This window comes from Dermacentor andersoni, chromosome 9 (assembly GCF_023375885.2).
Source record: "Dermacentor andersoni chromosome 9, qqDerAnde1_hic_scaffold, whole genome shotgun sequence".
NCBI lineage: Eukaryota > Metazoa > Arthropoda > Arachnida > Ixodida > Ixodidae > Dermacentor > Dermacentor andersoni.
The window spans coordinates 140,054,866-140,076,531 of NC_092822.1; the positions used below are offsets into that span (position 1 = coordinate 140,054,866).

General features: G+C 50.4%; 1 protein-coding gene across 1 annotated transcript in view; it reads right to left on the reverse strand.

The window, feature by feature from the left end:
* The window catches only part of LOC126529756 (multidrug resistance-associated protein 1-like), a 216,489-nt gene that overhangs the window by 79,338 nt on the left and 115,485 nt on the right, over positions 1-21,666 (reverse strand). The window contains exons 9-10 of the mRNA XM_055069901.1: positions 18,693-19,003; positions 512-847 (exon numbers count right to left, since the gene is read on the reverse strand). Coding sequence (XP_054925876.1) covers positions 512-847; positions 18,693-19,003 — 647 coding nt within the window. The remainder of the gene's footprint in view (positions 1-511; positions 848-18,692; positions 19,004-21,666) is intronic.

Consider the following 21,666-nt stretch of genomic DNA (forward strand, 5'->3'; position numbering starts at 1 on the left):
ATAAATAATATATTAGGTAAAGATAAATAAATAAACAACTGAATAAATAAATAAACAAATAAATAAATAAATATGGAAAGCGAGCTTTTGTTTCTTCTGGCCCCAATGAGTGGCTTCAGAGTACTTTCGAAAGTTGGAATAAGTCACCGCGGTAGCGCACTGGCTGTTGTGGCAGCTGGCCTGGAGTTCACAGGTTCGATTAAGGCGACCCCGACCGGAATTTGATGGGGGCGAAATGCAAGTGAGTCGTGTAGTACTTAAATCTCGGCGACGTTAAGGAAACCCAGGTGGTCAAATTTAATCCAGAGTCCCCCGCCGCGGCGTGCCTCAAACTCATATGGTGCTTTAGGCACGTATTACCCTTTAATTTACTTTTACCCCCTGCAGTTATTTACCGTGCTCTTCATTTGCATTCCGCCTCAGTAGTGAGGAGGAATATGCTAGGGCCAGCGATCAAACCTACCGCTTAAAGCGATATAGTGCTCGCGTATTGCCGCCTACAAACACTCACCAACAGAGACGAGTTGAGAGAAAGGCCGATGCTGCTCGAGCGCAGCACATCGCGCGGATCCACTCCGACGACACTGAATATCAGTGTGGACAGCACGATCACTTGGCTGCAGGCTACGGCGAACGTCCTTGTCAACCTGCTACACGTCACCGAGGCGAGCGAGACGCGCAGGTTCTGGTCCGCCAGGCGACAGAAGCGCTCGTAGAAGCGCTCGGTCATGTCAAACACACGCACGATGGTCAGCGAGTCCAAGGTCTCCGTCACGTGCTGAAGCACGCGTGAGAAGTGTGCGCTCCGGATATAGCGCGTCGCATTCACCGCACGAGTAAGTACACCCTGCGAACATACAGAGATTCGACACTCTGGTTAACTCGCTGCGATTTCAGAAGGTTTATTCAAGTAGCATCTCCCCGACCAGGTGTCCGCCGTGCTATGGAGCCCGTGCATTGACGTACAAGCGCAAGAACAGACGCCCCCCCCCCCCTCCCCCCATGATTTTCTTTCAGCAGCGGAGCTGTTTAAGCTTTTAGTTTCGCCGTGAAGCGTTACCAGAAACCTCAGCCGAGCTGTGGGCCAGTGTTTCCAGATCGGACAAGGCGGCGTAGCCCTAAACTAGAGAAATTGTAGCCTGAATGTAGGCAAACACAAAAAAAGGGCAAAACAAGGTTGTAGCCGAATATAGCCATATTTATTTGCAGTTATATTTTGATATACATTATCGCAATTGGCTACGGCAATCATTTTTTGCACAACCCGTAGTAACTAAATGTCCCTGACGCCGGGACAGTCGACCCTTGACATCAACAGCTACAAGATGCTTGCACACCAGGGGCGTAGCCGGGGGTGGGGGGGGGGGCTTATGGAGTTTCAGTTCCCCCCCCCCTCCCGAAATTTTTTCGTGCTGTGCATGCACCGCCGGCCAAAGCAACCCCCGGTGCCGGAAATCATTCTGGATTTTGTCTAGAACGCCTTTTTCACGCTCGAAAAGCCATTTCACCGCAAAAATTGCGAACTCGGGCTGGATTTCGCAGCAACGCCCATGCACCGGGAGTCACATAACGCAAGCAGCCCCATCCGAACACTAAGTTTCAAGGACGTTTTGATGGCGAACGGGCTCGCCGCGGCATCTCGCGGAGGCCGTGGAATCTACACTCTGTCATGGAATTTACGGAGCGCGTGGATGTAAATTCCGAAGCTTTAGGGGTATAAAGTTCTCATAAACTTTTGATGTGAAAGGTGCATTGATATTTCCAAACCTGTGCTTTAGATTGTCAATTGCGGAATTTGCAAGTTTAATGTTCCCATAAATATTTGACGCCAAAGGTTCATTAACTGTTCCACTGTCGTAAATCGGGCCGTACAACGAGACAAGCCAAATCAACACACTATCAGACAAGTTGACAAAGCCCGAAGCGAGGCCCGATGAGACGAAGCGTTGTGGTCACGGAGGAAGGGAACTAAGGAGAGGCCCTGACGTCACTCTTTGTGAAGCAAAAGTGAAGCCGGAATTTGGCGTTGCTCATGGCGATGCTCCGCCTTTTGGGCCACCCTCCTCTCTTGTTTACATCTTTCGCGAAACCACGCCGCGCTGCGCGTGGTGTCGCGCGCTCGCGCAACATCTGGCAGAGCACGGTGCAGGTAACACAGCGCAACAAGACACGCTGACTAACGCAAACCCGCCCACTCAGCGCCTTTGCCACGGCCCGAAACCTACCAGAGCAACACGTGTGAGCGCTCAAAACCATAACAACGCCGCCATTGTGGCCCAAAAGGCGTGGCCATACAACAAAAAAAATAAAAAAGCTGCAAAAAAATGAGAACCTACTACGTCATTTCCGCCACACTTTTCTCCTAGCGCGCGGAGGGGGTAGGGCCTCTCCTTAGTTTCCTTCCTCCGTGGTTGTGGTCGTTCCTTCGTGCCGTCATGTCACATAAACAAATATCAACATTTTTTTTCACCTGCGCCAAAGCATCCAGTGAAGACACTAAAGCCAACCAAGGTAACTACGTTCTTATTTATTTTTTCTGCTTTGACTCTTAATCGCGAGGACACATTGAGCCTCTTCAATTTTTTTGTTCTCGGTCCCATACCCGGGGGCTGCCAGAGCCAGCCAGAGCGCATGCGTTTTTCTCGTGTTGCCCCGACCACCGCGCGGAGCAATTCGGTGCGCGTTCGGTTTTCTCTGGCCGAGTGCATTTTCGCCTGGCCAGTTTTGGACGCTTTCTAGCGAGCAGACGAGAAAAAGAAACAATGGCCGCTCGCCGCCATCACTGTGAGGACTCGACGGATTGCACCGCGTTCGCTTGAGCGCAACCTCTCCAGAAAGTCTTGTCTCGCCGATGTAGGATACCGAGCAGTATGCGCATGGTTCTTGGTGGACCAAGCGTCTCGTGTTTTCTTCGATATTCCTTTATTAGCCACGTTAGTTGCCCAAAATGGGCATTCGATTGTGACCAACATACTTTCTTTTGCGTTTTTTTTATTACGGTGCCCCCGCCCCACAAAATGAAAAAAGTAAAAAAAAGTTGTTGCGGCGCAGCGAATTGTCACATAGTGAAAGTTCTATTTTGTTACTTCTTTTGCGGAAAGTAATGGGCCATGGGACGCTTCAGCTGCCGGATACTCTTATTATATTATTGCGATATCAATTATATGGACACTCTAGGCGCATTCCTGCCATCGCCGTCGCCATCATGTTCCGCATAAAGTCCAAGGGCGATAGCATCGTGAGCGCGCTCTGCATGCTGTATGTGGGAGTGAAAGCGGGGGGGGGAATGGGTGAGCCGACGATGGTGGCTCAGTCTTGTGTGCGCAAAGAAGAAAAGCTGGGAGCAAGCGCGCCGCCTTCCGTCGCGCGCGATGCATCGGGGGGAGTGGATGGAATTGGGGCGTGATCTAGGATTCTGTGAATCTGTGATTGCGCAACATGTTTATTTGCCTTGTTTGACCCATTATATACCGTGACTTCTTCTTAGATACGTAGATTTATTGGAGACTTATACGTATGTTTATATATCTTGTTGCGAAGTTGTGTGTATACGCGCAGTGAACTTTGTTTCCAGTGGCGATATTTTGACCTTTATCAAACTGTATCTTCGCATTTGTATATTCCACTGTATCTTCGCATTTCTAACGTACGAGGGCGAGTCAAATGAAAGTGAGCCTACCCACCCCGCGCAATTATGGTTCTGTTCATTATCTGCAAGGCCTGCGCGTAGCACACATGCATCTCTCATTTACAAAAGTGACACGCAGGTGTGAGGATAAATGTTCTTTAGTGCGCTCACACACTGGGTTGAACATGGTTGCGTGACGTAATGCACGCTCCAGAAGTTGAGCAGCGTGGTGCCGTCACGTTTTTGACAGCTGAAGGTGTTTCCCGAAAAGAAATTAGTCACCGTATGGCTGCCGTGTACACTGAACATTGCATTTCATTGGCCACTGTGAAGCGTAAGAATAAACGGTTCAAAGAAGGACGTGAAAGTTGCAAAGACGATCCTAGACCGGACCAAAGCCATCGTGCAATCACCTCTAACAAAATTGCTAAGGTTGATGAGCTGATGACACAAGAACGGAGGATAAGCATCGATGAACTGGCAGAGCGTCTGAACATCAGTCACGGTTCGGTTCACCGTTACTGTTCACGCCATAATTTATGAACATCTCGGTTATCGGCTCTTGTGTGCTCAATGGATGCCCAAGATTTTGAACCACTGCCAGAATACGGAGAACTTCGGCGCTGCCTTTACTAATCTGATCCGGTATCACAATAAGGATGACGATTTCTTAGCTGCAATTGTGATCGGAGACGAACTATCATGCCACTACTACGAGCCTGAAACACGACTGCAAAGCGTACAATGGAAACATTCGAATTCACCACCCTAAAAGAAAGCAAAGGCCGTGATTGCCGCCGGGAAGGTGTTGTTGAGTTTTATTTTTCGAACGTCAGGGACCAGTACTGATAGCAGTTGCTAAATCTTGAGAGTCTATCAATTGATTCCGATATTGTGAAACGCCGGATCGGCTGCGTGTCGCAATCAAAAACAAACTACGTGAAAAATTGACGAATGGGGTCATCTTGTTCCACGACAATGCGCGTCCCCACGTCGCTGATGTGGTTAATACAAAACTGGCAAAGTTCAAGCGGGAAACGCTGCAACATCCGCCATACAGCTCAGACCTGTCGCCTTGCGACTTCCGCATTTTGGACCCGAAAAAACAGCTCAAGGGAACCAGATTTGTCTCGGACGATGACGTGAAAGTCAGTTGCAGACGTTTTGAAGCAACAACTCAAGGAGCTTTATGAGACGGGAATTACGCGACTCATTAGTCAGTAGGACAAATGTCTAAATGCTCGTGGAGGCTGCTTTTAAATAAACTACCCCGTTTGTCATATATTCGCATTGGCTCACTTTCATGTGACTCGCCCTCGTATATTCTGCAGAACTCCTGCTTTTTATACGTGCTCTCTGTTGCGACTATAATTTCGGTGCAATTACTCACAATACACGACCGGTGACAGCTGCTCCTGCGTAATACATTGGAAAAAATGACAGCGTCATTGAGATTTTTCACTGGCCGTTGCATATTTACAAGGATGTAAGCAAGGATCTTGAATGACAAAGTTTCGTTAACTTATTTGTCCTCAACTTGTTCATTTCATGGCCTTTACATTTTTTTCATATAAGCGCCATGCACTGCTTTGCTGGTTTCGAACTGATGTAGTTCTAAAGTTCGTGGGGTATTTTCTTTACTTACTAAATATACCAAAAACATGGAAGCACTGACATCAGTGATGTTGGGCATAATTTTTGGCACATACGAGTATAATATTATACGAAAAAATAGATATTTTACTTGTATGACAAAGCGTAGCGCTCAAGAATTCTTTTGCAGCATCTTTGGCAATGGCAATGCAGTTATTATTTATGTATTTGATCCCTAGGCAAATTGGTTAAGAAGAAGCTTTAGCTCGGGCCTAACTCCGACGCCGCCTATTCAGATACATGTAAAATGTAGAAACGTTTTTTCTGAGTTAACTCCTGAATCTCTTTTAATGAAATTTGTTGCATTTCAGAAAGTAAGTTAAATTCTAGTGTCAGTTGGAAGCGGGATTTCGATTTAGGGCCTGAACTTTGTTTAAAATATTTTGAAAAATATTAAACTTCAAAAAAAAAAGAAATAGAAGCACGAAGTTTACAAATTAATAGCTCTGCATCAAGAACAGATATCGCGGTTTTGTAAACGGCATCCACTACACCATTCAAAGCGGACAAGTTCGATATGTCTATTTGTATCGTATGTGCATTGGTTATGTTATGTACAAGGGTTCTGCAAAAGCCGTATTTCCAGAATACTTAATTTCTTGAGGCTCAAGTGCATCATCAATTTTGTCCGCTGTAGATGTACTTTTATGTGCAATTCACAAAATTGTGATATCAATTTTCATTGCTGATTTACAGAGTTGTAAACTTCATTGTGTCGTTTTCTGAAAATTTTTGATTTTTGCCACTTTTCAATAAAATATTGACGACATAAATCAAAAATTCGGAACAAACACTAACTAGAATTTAATTTTTTCTTTTATATGCATCAAACCTTATTATATTTGGTGAAGTGGTGGCCGAGAAAAACGAATTTTCCTTCTACATGTGTTTAGATAGGAGCATCCGACCTAATGTTTCCTCTTAGGAGGAGGCCCAGCTGCATTGTGAGCCCCCCCCCCCCCCCCCTCCCCAACGAAATTTCTGGCTACGCCACTGTTGCACACAGAACACTTTCTGGTTGATGCCCGAAAATCTTAAGTTCCAGTGAATCGCTGCAGAGGGCGAAAAACCATTGATCACGGCGCTGCCAAGAAAACAAATATGCAGCGCCTCCTCTAGACAGGGCTGCCGTCGTGAGTGCACATTTCCCCGTTAGAGGCCCTGTAGTAGGTGCAAATTTAACCAATAAAGTTTATTTCAAGCCTATCACAGTGTTTTTATTATATGACTGATAGTACTCAATTATTAATTTTCTATATAGATTAATAACAACGAACTCTGTTTTGAACTGTCGTGAGCGCAAAATAATGTTCAACATCATGCGCCTAGGGTAGCCTAGGGTAGTTCGACCATGCACTCCCGCTGGTTATTGCCGAACCACGGTACCAGCTACAGTTTTCTTTGTCTGGGCTGGCACTGCATTCATTGAGCGTACATCACGGCGGTGTTAAATCTGGCGAGGAAGCGGTCATGTGGTTCGAATATTACGCAGCATCTATTCGTGCAAGATCGTTTCTAATGTTCGTGTTGTCAGTAAATTTCTGTGATCGGTCTTAGTCATGGAGACCAGGTAGCGTTTCACCAGGCTGCAGCAGCGGTCGACGAATGCAAGCGCAAAGGAGTGTAAAAGCCGGTTTCGACAACTTTTCAAGAGAAGCTCACCAGCAGCGTTTCTTTTTTCTCAATGGTATGCCAAAATTCCATCATCATCGACTGTCTCCTCCGCGCGAGTGCGCGACGAAATAGTAAAACGTCAGTGAGCTACGAGAGAGCGCGAAGGGAGCAGACTTGCAAGTAGGAATGGGAAAGCAGCGGATTTGCTTTCCCGCCCGTCTGATGAATGGCGCTAATTACTTATAGTGTGACTCCAAGCAACTACAGTTTAGTAGGCGGGGGTCACGCCTCTCCGTGGGAGACGGCGATGTGTAAAGGGCCCCGTGTTGCAGAAACTCCGTCGTCGGCATCCGACATCCAGCGTCGGGGGCCGTTTGGACAAAAATATTCTCGAACAACCCATACCCAGGCCTTCCATGTGACGAAAGGAAGCTACTGAACTAATTGAATTTCTCAAGCTAAGATACAGAGAAAATCGTAAAGTACGACTTATACACAACGTACAGACTTGATAGCGTCGGATTTGAGTTTGAATATACGAGGAAACATAATTCTGTTACGCGAAAACTCAAAGAAACCCCTTTCCCAGCATTTCGACCATGCGTAGAGCGGCCACGACGTCCGCCATTTACGCGCCCCGGCACGTGAATATATTCCAGGCCACGGAGCGGCGCTCCCGGTTCCTTGCAATACGTCCAGATGGCGCTCGCCACCGCCGCATCGCGGCCCCGGCAAGCGGCCTCGTTTCTACCAGAAAGCCTGCCTTTGTGCAGAGCGTTCGCGGCCAGCGTTTGCCGGTAAAACGGTTGACGGGAAGCGTGAGAAGCAGTCAGGGTTCTTTGAGTGCTATCGCGTTCCACTCGTAAAGGCGAAGCTTACGCGCCCTGCATCTATTTTTTCTACCTGAGAGACACCTCTCGAGCGTGCATTAGGGCGCCGCTTATAGCCCAAACAAAACCAAGTCGCAGATTTTCAGTAGCCGAAATATACCCACATAGCCTACTTGCCAAAGCCGACGCCAAATGTTTCTTGTGTAGCCCAATTTGGCTAGCCATAGCTAAATCACGGGAGCTATTCTGTAAAAGTCCACCTAGTGGACATGTTCATTTCGTCTGCTGCTGAAGTGCTGATTCGCTGTGGCAGCTGACTGCTGTGCGCAGCCCACCCCAGCCAATCAGCACTTGAGAAGCAGGCGAAATGGACATGGCAACGCTGCTGCGCGCTGCTGCGCGCCGCCTCGCGTCGCCTAGCAATCAACTGCGAGAGCACCGAGCCACGTACCATCCTCGCTACCCACGCGCGTAGAGCGGAGTCGTGATGTCACCGCCGAGTAAAAGCTCGGAATAGCCGGCGGGGTGACACACCCGCCGGCTCTACACCGGCTCTACTCCGTGCGTACGCACTGCTGCCATGGGAATACCGAAGAAAGTCCGGACGCCCGAAGCGGCCACCAGGAAGAGCGCCGTACTGCCAAGCGAGAACTGATGCATCGCCGCCGAGTTGATCCTGAGCCCCGCGCCGAAGCTGCGGCTGAGGTGATGCCGAGTCGAGGATCCCGAGTTTCAGTCGAAGGAGCGCAAAAGTCGGCGCCTGAACGCTCGACGCCGCCGAGAATGCGATCCCGACCTGCGATTGCTCGAAAACTTCCAGCGTCAAACCAAAGCCACCTAGAAATTTTTTTCTAGGTGGCTTTGGTGAAACCCGCCGAGACACGGGGGGTGCGAACGGCCGATTCCAGCGCAAATTTCTAGGAATAGAGTTTGGGCACAGCTGTCGCGTCTGTGACCGACATTGGTTCGACGTGAACCTGTCTACTATGAACTCCGTGCGCAATTTTGAACAGCGGAGTTTTGCCTTACAAGTGCTTCGCAAAGCCCTCCCGGACGCTTCGGCCTCATCCGACTGATTCGGTAAATAGGATAGGAATAACTTTAGTAAAGTGCCGGCAACCGACGGTTTAACGCGTCGTGACGCTGGCCAAGCGTCGACCCGGGGTTATAACCTACTCTGCACTACCGCAGTCGGGCCCGTTTGTAGTAGGTCATGAGGCTTGTGCTTTTCGGGTGCACCCCGGGCCTGCTGGACGGCCCGTAGTTGTGTGTCCTTGTCTGCAGACTGCAGTGCACCTTGATGTTCGGGCGTTTAAGTCCTGGAGGTAGCTGCTGTCGGGAACCTGGCACAGTCCCACATGATGTGCCATTGGACCGCCAGACCCGCTGCACAAACACCGCACAGCCCACTCGGATAGAGCTCTGGGTGAAGCACGTGCAGCATTGCGGGGGCGAGGAGTGATACGGTCTGTATTTGCCTTAGGATTACGGCCTCCTCCCGACTGAGTGCCGGGTGGGGAGGCGGCACTGTCCGTCGAGCTAAGCGGTAACACTTGGTTACTTGGGCATAACTGGTCAATCTGTCCTTGGTTTCGAACACGGAGCAAGAAATATAGGAGTGGAGACTCCGCTGTTTGCGGCGACCAGAAAAGGTCACAAGCCCGCGGATATATTTTCATGCTGGCGGCACCTGGCGGCATGGGAAGAAATTACCGCCGTTTCGGTTGCCAGGGCAACCGGTCGAGCGTGTTGCTCCCGTTCGGCCGCGCGCGCCTGACTTCTACTGAGGGCACTTTCGCGCGCTTCTTTACCGCTTGTAGCCCGAAGAGCAACTGCTGCTACGCTTCAGCCATTTGAGCACAGTAAAAAATAAAACGCGTTTTCCATGACAGCTATAAGATGATACGTAGCTTCTGGTTGTAGCCAGGGCTATCTTGCTCCGTGGCGGGCGGTTTTCGGCTTTTTGCGTTTGCGAAACTGATGGCTATCTCGTTCGTAATCGCTCAAAGGGCGACCGCTTGTTTCTCGCTCTAGTGCTCACAGGGGTGCGCTTAGGAAGGATGCCGCCGTGCATGTATTTCCGTTCCTTCTCTTTTTTTTTTAAGACTCGCGAAAACTAGTTGCCCTAGCTGCTTGGCGATAAGAGGAAGATTAGCGGAAGTTTGCCACACGTGTTGCTTTTTTTGATGGGCACACAAATAAACAGTTTTCTTGAGTGCGCGCACCTACGCAGTTCGATTATGGCGTGCCCGTTGAAGCAAACACCCGTGTTGTCTGCTTGTCGTCTCCTTTGAGCGGGCGCCGCCGGAGTGAGCGCCGGAGCTGCCGGAGCCGCCGAGCGGCCTGCCGGGCGCTGATTTGTTTTTTTTTCCCGCTGCGGCTTCTACGACGCGCCGCATGGTGCCACTGCATAGGGTAGCGTCGGCGTATGCAACAATTGTGACCTTATCTGGTCGCCCGCGCTCGCTCGCGCTGACGGGAGTTTCACCTCCTATATGTCTTACTCCGTGGTTTCGAACCACCACACGGAACGGTCACTCTAGGGGGCGCGGAAGCTAAGCGCTCGCGCCGCCGAATGAGCCGTCTCGTTGTGTTTCGGTGAGGATGCACACTCGCAGGCGTGCGCCGGGAACCACTTGACACGGATGGTGCCGCCGTGGTCTTGAAGTTGGAGCTTGCCGATGATGGCGTCCGCCGGCGCGCATATTCGCCCCTTGGCAAAGTTGCGCACGGCGTTCCTCGTGTCGCTGAGCACTGTGCGACACTCCGCCTCGGTGATCGCCAGAGCGATGGCCACCTCCTCAGCGTCTGTGGCGTTCGTGCACCGCACGCTCGCTGCCGTTATCTTGGTGCCGGTAGCCGCCGCAACGACCACTGCCGCGAAGCCTTCCCGCTTGCATTCCGCCACGTCTATGTACCGGGCGTGCGGGTCTTGGGCGTGGTGTTCGGTGAGGGCCTTGGCCCGCGCCTACCGCCGTTCTTCGTTGTACTATGGGTGCATGTTCTTCGGGATGGGGTCCACGTATATGTGGGCCCGCGCCTCCTCTGTGATCTCGCACGGTTGCCGGCTGGGAGCTTGGGGGTCGTAACCCAGGGACATCAGTATACTGCGGCCCGTCTTGGTGGTAGAGAGGCGCTCCATTTGCGCGGTGAGCTGCGCCTTCACTATTTCTTCTAGGGTGTTATGGACGCCGAGCTGCAGGAGCCGAGCCGTACTCGTGGCCTCCATTAAGCCCAGCGCCGTCTTGTAAGCCCGTCTGATGGTCCAGTCAGTGACCTGCCAGTTGAGGTACGCCGCAACGTAGGCGATGTGGCTGATCACGAACGACTGGACAAGGCGCACGAGACTGTCTTCACGCATGCCCGCCCGTCGTGTAGAGGCTCGGTGTATGAGACGGATGGCGTTCGTAGCCTTGGTGGTAAGCTTCTTGATGGTCTCGTCCGATTGCGGCCGCTCTTGTTGAGCAGCAGGCCCAGGACCCTCATCTTGGGAACTTCGGGGATGCGTTGCCCCGATTCAGTAACAATGTTGATGTGGTCAAACTCCCGAAGAGGAGCGCGCGTCCGTCCCGGTCGAAGTGGTGTGAGGACGAACAGCTCAGATTTTGCGGGCGAGCACATAAGGCCTGTGCCGTCAAGGTGCTGTTCGATGGCAGTAACCGCCGCTTGCAGCTGTTGCTCGATGCTGGCGTCGGTCGCCGGCCGGCCACAGGGTAATGTCGTCGCCGTAGATGGTATGCCGGACGCCGGTCTCCGCTACTGCCCTCGCTACCCCAAACATGACGAGGTTGAAGAGCAACGGCGAGATGACCGAACCCTGCAGAGTACCCGTACTGCCGAGCTTGTGTTCGGGGAGCTTGAGGTTCCCGACGTGCAGTTCCAACGTGCGGTTGGTCAAGAAGTCTTGAATATAATTGTAGCTTGTTACCCCCATGTTGAGTCTTGATACTTGTGCTAATATGGCTGAGTGTTTCACTTTGTCGAATGCACTTTGTAAATACAGCCCCAGGATTACTTTGCTATATTGTGTCTTGTCGATGATTTCTTGTTTCAGTTGCAACGTGACATCTTGCGTGCAGAATCTGTGCCGGAAGCCGATCATCGTGTCAGGATAGAGGCCTTCCTTATCTAGGTATCCCTGCCACCGGTTGGCGACCACATGCTCCAGCACGTTGCCCACGCAGGACGTGAGGGAGATGGGACGCAGGTTACCGATGTCCAGTGGTTTCACCGGTTTCGGCATCAGGATCGTTCTTGCCGTTTTGCACTGTCGGCGGAGCTTGCCCGAATGCCAGCATTGATTGAAGTAATTCGAACCATCGTCCAGGTTGCGTAGCATCTTGGTAACGAGATCGGGGCCGGCTACTGAACGAGTGTTGAGCTCGTGCAGCGCTACCCGTACCTCTGATATGGTAATGTCTCGGTCGAGCCACGCGTTGGCCAGCCCCCCGCACGGCGGGTGGGTTTCCGTTGGCGTGTCCGGCAGATACTTGGCTTTCAGGCTCTTAATAACAGCATCTTTTCCTTGTTGTTGTGTGATGGTGTGCATGAGGCGGGCCAGGCGGTCGCGCTGGTATGACTTGGCCTTTGTTTCGTCTAGGAGGTGCCGAAATAGATTCCATGTGCAACTGCGATGCAGTTCCCTGTCAGCTCCGTTGCAGATTTCGTTCTACTGCTGACGGCATAGGAGCCTGAAATGGCGTTCAATGGCCCTGTTTAAGTCAGCCACCTTCTTCCTCCATTTTCGATTCAACCGTTGCTGCTTCCAACGCGCCTATATCGAACGTTTGGCCTCGAGCAGATGGGCCAGGTGGCTGTCCATGACGATGACGTTCTGGTCTCTTTCTATGGTATTTGTGGTTGAGCGCACTGCAGTGCGGAGCTCCGCCGTCCAGGTTTCGATCTCTGTGATGTCTTGTGCTCTACAAATACAAGTTCCACTGCCAGACCGTAAGGCCCAGTAGCGATCCTATTGTGGATTGGGGCTGGGACATAGTTGTGGCGAAGGTGGGGCTTGCGTCCGTTATTGGAGGTATGGGTGGTTGGCGAATTGCGCTGAAAAGATAAGCTGCGCACTATGGGCTTGAGGGTGTGTTCAATGAAGTGGAAATGCTCTTGTATGGTGTGGAAGGACCTGGTGATCAGTTCCTCCAGCCACCCCAGTCGGTCACGGCAGTCGTGCTGGCGTAAGTGTTGGCGAGCGCTTCAATTTTGGCTTCGAGCTGAGTTTCCAATTGGGTCAGGTCCTTGTTATGTCGTGAAAAAGTGCGTGTTCGTTTCTTGGTGGTTGGGTCAGTGGTATTCTCCTTCTGGGGCTCTTTATGGGTTTTGTCCTTTGATTCTGTGCCTTGGTGCGATTGCGTGTCGGTGTTCTCCTCGGGGACAGCGGTGGGTGCAGGTTCGGCGCGTGCTCGTTTCTTGGGGCTCGTCTTGGGTTGTGTCCATTGACTGTATGCCTTGGTGTGATAGCGTGTCGGTTTTGTGCTCAGGGATAAGGGCGGGTGTAGGTGTCTCGGGTGACTGAGCTGGGTCTGTCCTTGGATAGGATTGCTGGGCTTGAAATTCTTTCGCGACCTCGGCTAGCTCTTCGGCAAGCCGGCGCGTGGTTTCTACCAGCGTCGCATTGGCTGCGCGGAGTTGTTCGAGTTCCTTGTAGTAGCGGCTGGTAATCCACGCCTGCCTGCTGCTCGGAGTGCTTCGGCCACTAGTGGCGCTGTTGGAGCTGGCGCTGCTGCCTTTAACTTCGGCCCAGCTGACTCTGTCACGGGAGCGCGATCGCTTTGCGCCGCAGCTACTCCTGTCCGACGAGTCACGGCCGCGGGATGCGCTAGGCGAGGCATGACGGGAAGCGTAACGTGATGCGTGGCGTGATGCATGGAACAACGCGCTGCGGGCGCTGCGAGCGTCCTAAGCGTGAAAAGGAGCTTGACTCGAGTGCTTGCTTTCGGTTTTCTTCGGCGTTACGGCGTTCCGATCGCCGTCGCCTCACAAAGCATGGAATCTTGTATTTGGCTCTGCAGAGGCGGTCCCCAGTGGGGTGTTCTTCGCCACAGAGCTTGCACTTAGGGACACACCTATGGCCCTCTCTAGAATTAGAAACACCGCATGAAAGACAAACACGTACGTTCGGTGTGGGGCACACGTCGCTGGTCGCGCCTGTGGCCGATCTTGCCGCATACCTTGCAAACTTCTATTTGCTTTCTGTAGAGACTGCACGGATAGAGCGTGGATTCATACCGCACATACTGGGAACCTTGATGCCGTTGAACACTACGATTACTGTCGTCGTGTTCCCGATAGGCTTCGCCCCCGCGGCTAGGGGGTTGTACTTTGTAACGATCTGCTGCATTATTTCGGCTTCGCTGTCCTCGAGCGTTATGCCCCTTATCACGCCCTTGACTGTGTTGTGGGCGGTCGTTCCGTAAGCGCTCACTTCGTATATTTTGCCTTGGACGTTGATATCTTGTATTCGAGCATACTTCTTCGCTCGCTCCTCGGACGGACTGCTGATCACCATAATGTTCTCATGGGTATTGGGACACGCCATATCTTCAGCTCGATCTGCCTTCTCAATTCCCGCTGCCGCCATGATGGCAGCAACCACGTATGCAGCTCCCACCTTGAAAATATCGAGCCCTCCGCAGGGCCTCACGAATATCTTAATTTCTTCCGCAAGCATTGCGGGCATGCGAGCCGCCCGAATAACTGCACTCCTAACGTTATTGTTGAACTTAGTGTTCTGCTGAGAGCTCGGATTATCGGTACGAGAATTCGACTCACCCTGCGTTGCTTGCAGGCGTGTTCGGCTTGTGTGCCCACCGTTGTGCAGCCATCCGGGTGTGCGATAAAATTCCTCGGGCATAACTTATTCTCCTGCGAACCGGGAACCTGGGAACCGCGCGTCAAAGCGGCGGGGAAAACCTCGATGTTGTCGTCGCAGTAGTACGGCTGGCTAGGCCTAGCGAGCCTTGGCTTCGCTTAGACCGAGCAATGCCTATTGGCGTTGAGCCAGGAAAACTGTGATAAATCGATGAAAAACGCACCTTTGATGGAAAGTCGGGTATTGGATGATAGTGGATACCTTCACGATCAAAGTGGTAATAAAATCTTCAGGATACAAACTAATTACCAACTGCAAAAGCGGGCATTAACGACGGAGCCGATATGAGCACTTCTTTGTCAGCAATGGCTCATCTGATTCGATAGATAATGTCCTCCCATATCGTGACCGCTGTGATGTGTGAGGGACCAACCGGAACGGAAATGAGATTTATCCCAGCCATGCATAACCCAGACAAGCCTAAATACAACTTTGCGAAACCTACGACAACGTCACAAACCTAGAAACGACTTAGGCAAGCCTAGCATAGCCTCGGAAAACCTAGAAGCGACTTAGCCAAGCCTAGCGTAACTTCGCAAAACCTAGAAACAACTTAGCTAAGCCTACGATAACCTCGCCAGACCTAGAAAAAACTTAGCCAAGCCTACCAACATGTTAGCAAAACCTAGCATAACTTCGCAAAACTCGCAAACAACTTAGGCAAGCCACACAAAAGCTAGGTGTTCACAAGCTCAGCTGTTGACTCCAGCCTTGCACCACTCGTGCAAGCTGCGCAGATTTTGTTGCCTTTATTTTCTGGTTAGCGAAGCATGCTCACCAACCATAGCCCAGGTGCAAACGGTTGCCACACAGAAATGCAACAACGCACGGTGGCTCGTACACCGTGTCCGAAAAGTAACAGTGCAGTTCAAACCATAGTCTTAAAATGTGAAGTTTTACAAATCAGTTTAAGCAGCACGAAAGGAGGAGAACCAGAAAACAACCACTACAGGACGATTCATACTGAACCAATTCACCCGAATCAAGTTTTGCTACTATTGCAGTTTCAGTTACGCCGGTGCAGGGAGCACTACAGCTGATGTTGAAATGTCCAACACCGCTCTGAAGACATGTCAGCCCACGACGCAGCATATTATTCATCACATGATGAATGATTGTTGGAGCTAACTGTGCAATGTGGTGGGTAGGAGCTCTTCTGCTGCTACTGCAGCGTGTGATGATTGTTCCCGTGCACCCGCCCTTTGAATGCACCCCACAGACGAACTACAAATATTGCGCTATTATGTAGCACGTGAAACTGCGATGCCACTGACAGTTATTATCATATCTTTGTTTATTTCCTAACAGCACAGTTACTTTTCAGACACCCAATATAATCAGAAGCCCGTATTTGTTGCCGGGCAACATTGATGCCTTCAGGTAGCATATGTGGGTTTATTGACCAGTTGCCTTCACCCGAAAAGATCACGTTCTCGTGACGCCTGCGGCAAAAAAGACGTTCCACGTCTGCCGCCAAGGTCTGTGAGTGGTGGCGCTGGCTAACAATCCCAGGATTCTACTAGTACATATAAATACCCAAGAAAGTGGATGGGGAAACGCCGCCGCGGTAGCTCAATTGGTAGAGCATCGCACGCGACATGCGAAGGTTGTGGGTTCGGTGCCCACCTGCGGCAACTTGTTTTTTCATCCACTTTAATTTCCATTAATTAATCGTTACTTTATTTCATTTATTAAGCACTTACAATTTCCCCTATGTGGTCCTTGGTGTCAGTGTTTGTTGGCTTCTCATGATATGACTAATAAAAATCGGGTCCCTCGGTTAACCCCCTTTCTTCTCGTTTACGCTTATATATATATATATATATATATATATATATATATTACTAAAAAACGTGAGATCAATTCCTAGGGCCATCATGGTAACACGCCCGTAGAAACGAATGCTGTCAGAAAGCAGTTATATTACTTAGATATAAAGAAAATGATCGCAACTTCTATAAATGAACTAAGCACATATATAATAAATAATTTTATACTGTAGCATGCCTATGCGTTGGTTGCCTGACGCATCTTTTTACTGTCAAAACGCAAAATAGGCCAAGAAGTTTTCATTAAAAAAATAACTGCGTCAAGGAGGGATGTTGCAAATTCCCTCAAGGCTAGACACAATTTCCGTGCCAGCAATACGGACGCGAAACATTGCAGTCACTATTAAAAGACGTGGGTGCTTTAATGCACACATCCATGACGGAAACTAGAGAAAGCATCCGAGTGTGTCAACGGGCGGTAGGCAATATTTCACGGGTTTTGACATTTCTCAAGGGGTACCAAATTATACATGTTACTTTTATTTCACGTTTATTCCCAGTTGGACTTGTTGGTGCCTCTAGCGCCAGTGAAAGTGCCGTGTATATTTTTATTTCCTTCTGAAATGAGTTTGCGCGCCCATTTCTGCGTCATACATCAACAATTTTCGCCAGAGGATGTGATGCGAAGGCACGTCATTTATGGAGTTTGTTTTTATTTGTTTGCCAGGCAGCTTATATCGTGCCTAGCTATGCAATACATACAATGGCAACTTTAAAAATAAGGCCGTGTTTTAAGCTTTTTATTGCTACGAAGAGGACAAACACATGAGCAATACAAATTAAGTTCGTTTGCAACTAACACCAATTGCGCTGTCCAATGGTTTACACTCGAAATGTAATGCGAAAATCAGCATTTGCACTGAGCACTTGCCTAAGAACGGTGTGTAAAGATCCCTGTACATCCTTTAGAAACATGCCATATCTATTTATAAAATTCACTGTGCATGAGACGCTGCGTTGAAGGTAACATACCGAGATGGTGCCACCATATAAGCCGTCACTTCAAAGGGAAGGCCACAACGGGAATGTCTAGTATTACGGGCGGCGTTCTTATTGCAAGCAGCACAAATACTCGCTGCCTGAGCGCAATTCGAAAGGGCGTGCCTCTTTTTGTCGTTTCCCTGTATTTTGAAGTTGTGAGTTCAGTAACTTTTGTTTGGCTGCATCAGTCTTTGTCAATTTTTTCGCATTCACCTCGGCATAGCACAAGGAATGCGTTGTGATGCAGAACTTGGCCGACATAAATTGGCCGCAGGGCTCGTTGCAATGCGCACCCCAGTGGACGCTGCCGATTGTGACGTCCTGTAGTGGTTTAAAGGGACGCTGAAGGGGGAAATAGTAAGTCGAGCTGAAGTGACAGATTAGTCGGCGAGAACGTCCAAGGCATTAATATTATCGAGAACAAAGCTGCAGGAATCGTGAAATTTAAGGAGGAAGAATCGAGTAAAATACAGAACACGATTTGAGACTCTGCCGGGACATTCAAGCACTAGCCCAACGACGTAGCGATTCGTTATAACTCCGTCACTTGCAATCAAGCACCCATAATAAAAAGATATCTGCATTGCTTATATGGCGGAGGGAAACGCTACCTGTCTGCTTCTATTCTGCCCTTAGAAAAACAGAAAAACTAATTTTTTGACGTTACCCTTGACAACGACGCCGGTGGTCGACAGTTTTCGTATGCGCTCGAATCGCCACCGCCCGCGTTTTCGCGTTCTCTTTTCGCGTTCTGTTTTCGTGTTCTCGCGTAGTGCTGCGCTGGTTTTGCTGGCTCACTAAACTCACACAGGAAGCAAGTAGCACAGAATGAAGCCCATGGCGGCGAGCGTCGAAGATCATGTTCATGACTCGGCGCACGCTTTCCCTTCCTCTTCAGTACTGTCGGCTCTCTCATGGCTTTTTTTTTTCGCCAAGCTGGAGCATTTCGCGCCAGAAATCCTAGCTCCGTCTGTCCGGCGCCGTTTCAGCCACCGACGGCTGTGAAGAACGACGACGGCGCATGCAACGTCACGATTCCACGCTTGCGGGCGGGTGATTTGAAATGCGCTAGATGTATGCCGCCCCTTCAGACGCAATTTTCTCCGAACCTAAGCCTTGTCTTGGTACGAAACGGGTGATGGGAGGTTTTTGGCATAATATTTTAACATTACACGTTTACTTAACATTTGCCTTTAGTGCCCCCTCAACTCAAGAACCAAAAACGCTACTAGAAATGGTTTCCGAGAAGTTGTAAAATCGTCACTGGCAGGACTTACTAAGCCGACTATGAAAACGACTAACACGACGATGCCAACAGCGATGACGGCCAGGCTCTCGGTGCCTATGACTGCTAGCCGCGAAAGGGCCAGCAGGCTGTTCTGGATCGTCTGGCGTCCCAGCACGGCCATGCGAGTGTCCACGTCGTTGAGGTCGGCGGTGAACCGGTTCAGGATCCTGCCCCGCGGAGTCGCGTCGAAGAACGACACCGGACTGAGCAACACGTGCTCGAGCATGTCGTGGTGCAGCACCCGTGAGAGCCGGTTCATTGCAAATGACAGCAGCACATTGCCAGCCAGGCGGGTGGCCACTGCGCAGACAAGCCAAGCGACGAGGTCAACATTCAGGCACGTATTTATCAAACAACTACGCTTAACAGTTCTTTTCTCAGAGTGCATTAATATCGAAGCGATAACTCAGCGCAGTATGCAAGCACACTTCTTTTGCTGCATATTACAGGCATTCTCAGCCTCAATTCACATCGAATAGAACAAATTTTAGATAATTGTTCTTACACGACAATTTAACCACCGTTTATGAGACAAAGGACCAAATCACAAACTAGATACGCAAAGCGCTCACATCCAATTTATTTATAGGACCGTAAAAGCCAACTCTCGACAAAACACCGAGGAGGAAAATTAGTCACCCTACAACGCACAACGCAAAAATCAGCTCTCAGTTCGCACACTCCTGTATTAGCTAACAAAGTGACGCCAGTTACGCCAAAAATGAAGCGCTACTTACTTACTGGGCAGACTTACTGGTGCCCTTAGGCCCCAGTAAAGCTGCCTAAATTCTGAAAGCAAATAGACCAAAATTAGTACGGTTTGCTAAAGAATACAAACAGCGGTTTGATTCTTGCTAAGACATAGTCGTTTATCAATTGCGTTTAACCTAAAGGAATGTACGTGTATAGTGCGCTTGGCCAAAATGCAACAGCCCGCGCTAGTCGCTAATCGTAGTCGTCGTCTTCGCATCACTGGCCTGTTCCGTCACTGTACATCATTGAAGACTGGTCCGTAACACTACCCCCGGCGGCAAAAGGCCGTCCCGGAGCAACTAAGGGCCGGGCTCCGAAGCAGTGTAGTAGGCGTTGAGCCTACTGACGTGCACATCACTGGTGCTAGAGTAGAGGGTGAGGTAGAATTGACCTGAGTAATTTTATAGGCCACTGGCGTCACATGGCGCAGCACACAGTAGGGGCCCGTGTACCGGGAAAGGAGCTTGTCTAAAAGTCACACATGACGAGAGGGTGACCACAGGAGCACGAGCGGACCAGCTGAAAGCTGTACGTCATGGTGGCGGGCGTTGTACAGACGCTGCTGACTAGTTTGCGAGCCCGCTAGTGGAATACGTGCCAGCTGGCGTGCATGGTCGGCCTGGGTCATGGCGTCACGCGCATACTCGCTTGTTGGTGTCGAAGCAGGAGGAAGTGCAGCACCAAGGGGCAAGGTCGGTTCGCGATCGTACAATAGATCGCGGTGTCGTGGTGAGAACAGTTGTAGGCAAATGTGACGTAATGAAGGGCAAAGTCCCAGTCATAGTGGTTCTTCGAAACGTACATGGATAGCATTTCTATAAGGTTCGGTTCAACCGCTCCGTCAGTCCATTGGTTTGAGGATGGTATGAGGTGGTCAGCTTGTGTTCAGTAGAGCAGGAACGTACATGTCTGCGATAACTTTCGACAAAAAGTTACGACCACGGTCAGAAGGTAGCTGTCGCGGCAGGTCATGAAGCAAGATGATGTTGGGCAAGACTAAGTCTGCGACTTCAGTGGCGCAACTGGTCGGGAGAGCCCATGTAATGGCGTATCGGGTGGCGTAACTAGTTACAATGGCTACCCACTTGTCAAATGATGACTCGGGAAAAGGGCCGATGAGATGTAATCCGACACAGGAGAACGGTTCCACGAGGACGGTGATCGGCTGGAGATGGCCGGCAGGCAACAATTGAGGCATTTCCCGACGCTGTCAGGAATCACAGGCAGCAACATAGCGCCGGACGAAGGGAGTTAGACCGGGCCAATAGAAGCGGTGGCGAATGCGGTCGTACGTGCGGATACACCAAGGTGTCCTGCCATGGCTGCGTCACGGAGCTCGAACACCATAGTCAGTCGTAGATGTTTGGGCACGACAAGGAGATCGGATTCGTCTGGGAGGAAGTTCATTCGATGCAGAATGCCACCCTGGCGGACATATCGGCGAACAGAGGCGACGGTAGTTGAAGAGCGCAGACGCTCGATGAGTGCTAGCAGCGATGGGTCCCGCTACTCCTCATCGGCGATGTTAACGAAGGGGAAAACAGAGAAAGTGCCGTTGGCAGTGCTACTGTAGGCAGGGTCAGGCTGGCCTACCGGGTAGCGGGACAGGTGATAAGCGTCCTCGTGGAGACGGCCGTGTGACAGAATACGAATATTCTTGTAGGCGTAACGCCCAGCGACCCGGTCGATCTCTAGGTTCTTTCAGCAAGCACAACCAGCAAAGCGCGTGCTAGTCTGTAACGACCGGAAAGAGGCAGCCATATATGAATGGATGGAACTTCGCAACCGCCGACACTAGGGCCAGACAATCACGCTCAGTGATAATCCTTGCCACAGATTATCTCGCTCGATGCGCCGAAACAGGTGCTCCCCAACCAGGTACACCAGCCGAAGCAGCACAATTTTTATCCAAGCCGTCATCCTAAGCCATGGCGCTATCTCAGTGGTCGTAACAGACTCAGGTACTGCGGTCACGGCTGCGCTTCTTGATACGATTTGGTGTCTAAATGGTACCCCTCACCGGAAGACAACAGCTTATCATCCCCAAACAAATCGGCTGACAGAACGTTTGAATAAGACTCTCGCAGACATGATGAGTACGCACATCGACTTTGAACACAAGAACTGGGCCAAGATTTTACCGCATGTTACATTTACGTACAGCAAGACTAGCCAAGAGACAGCTCGTATGACACCTTACTGCCTCGTTT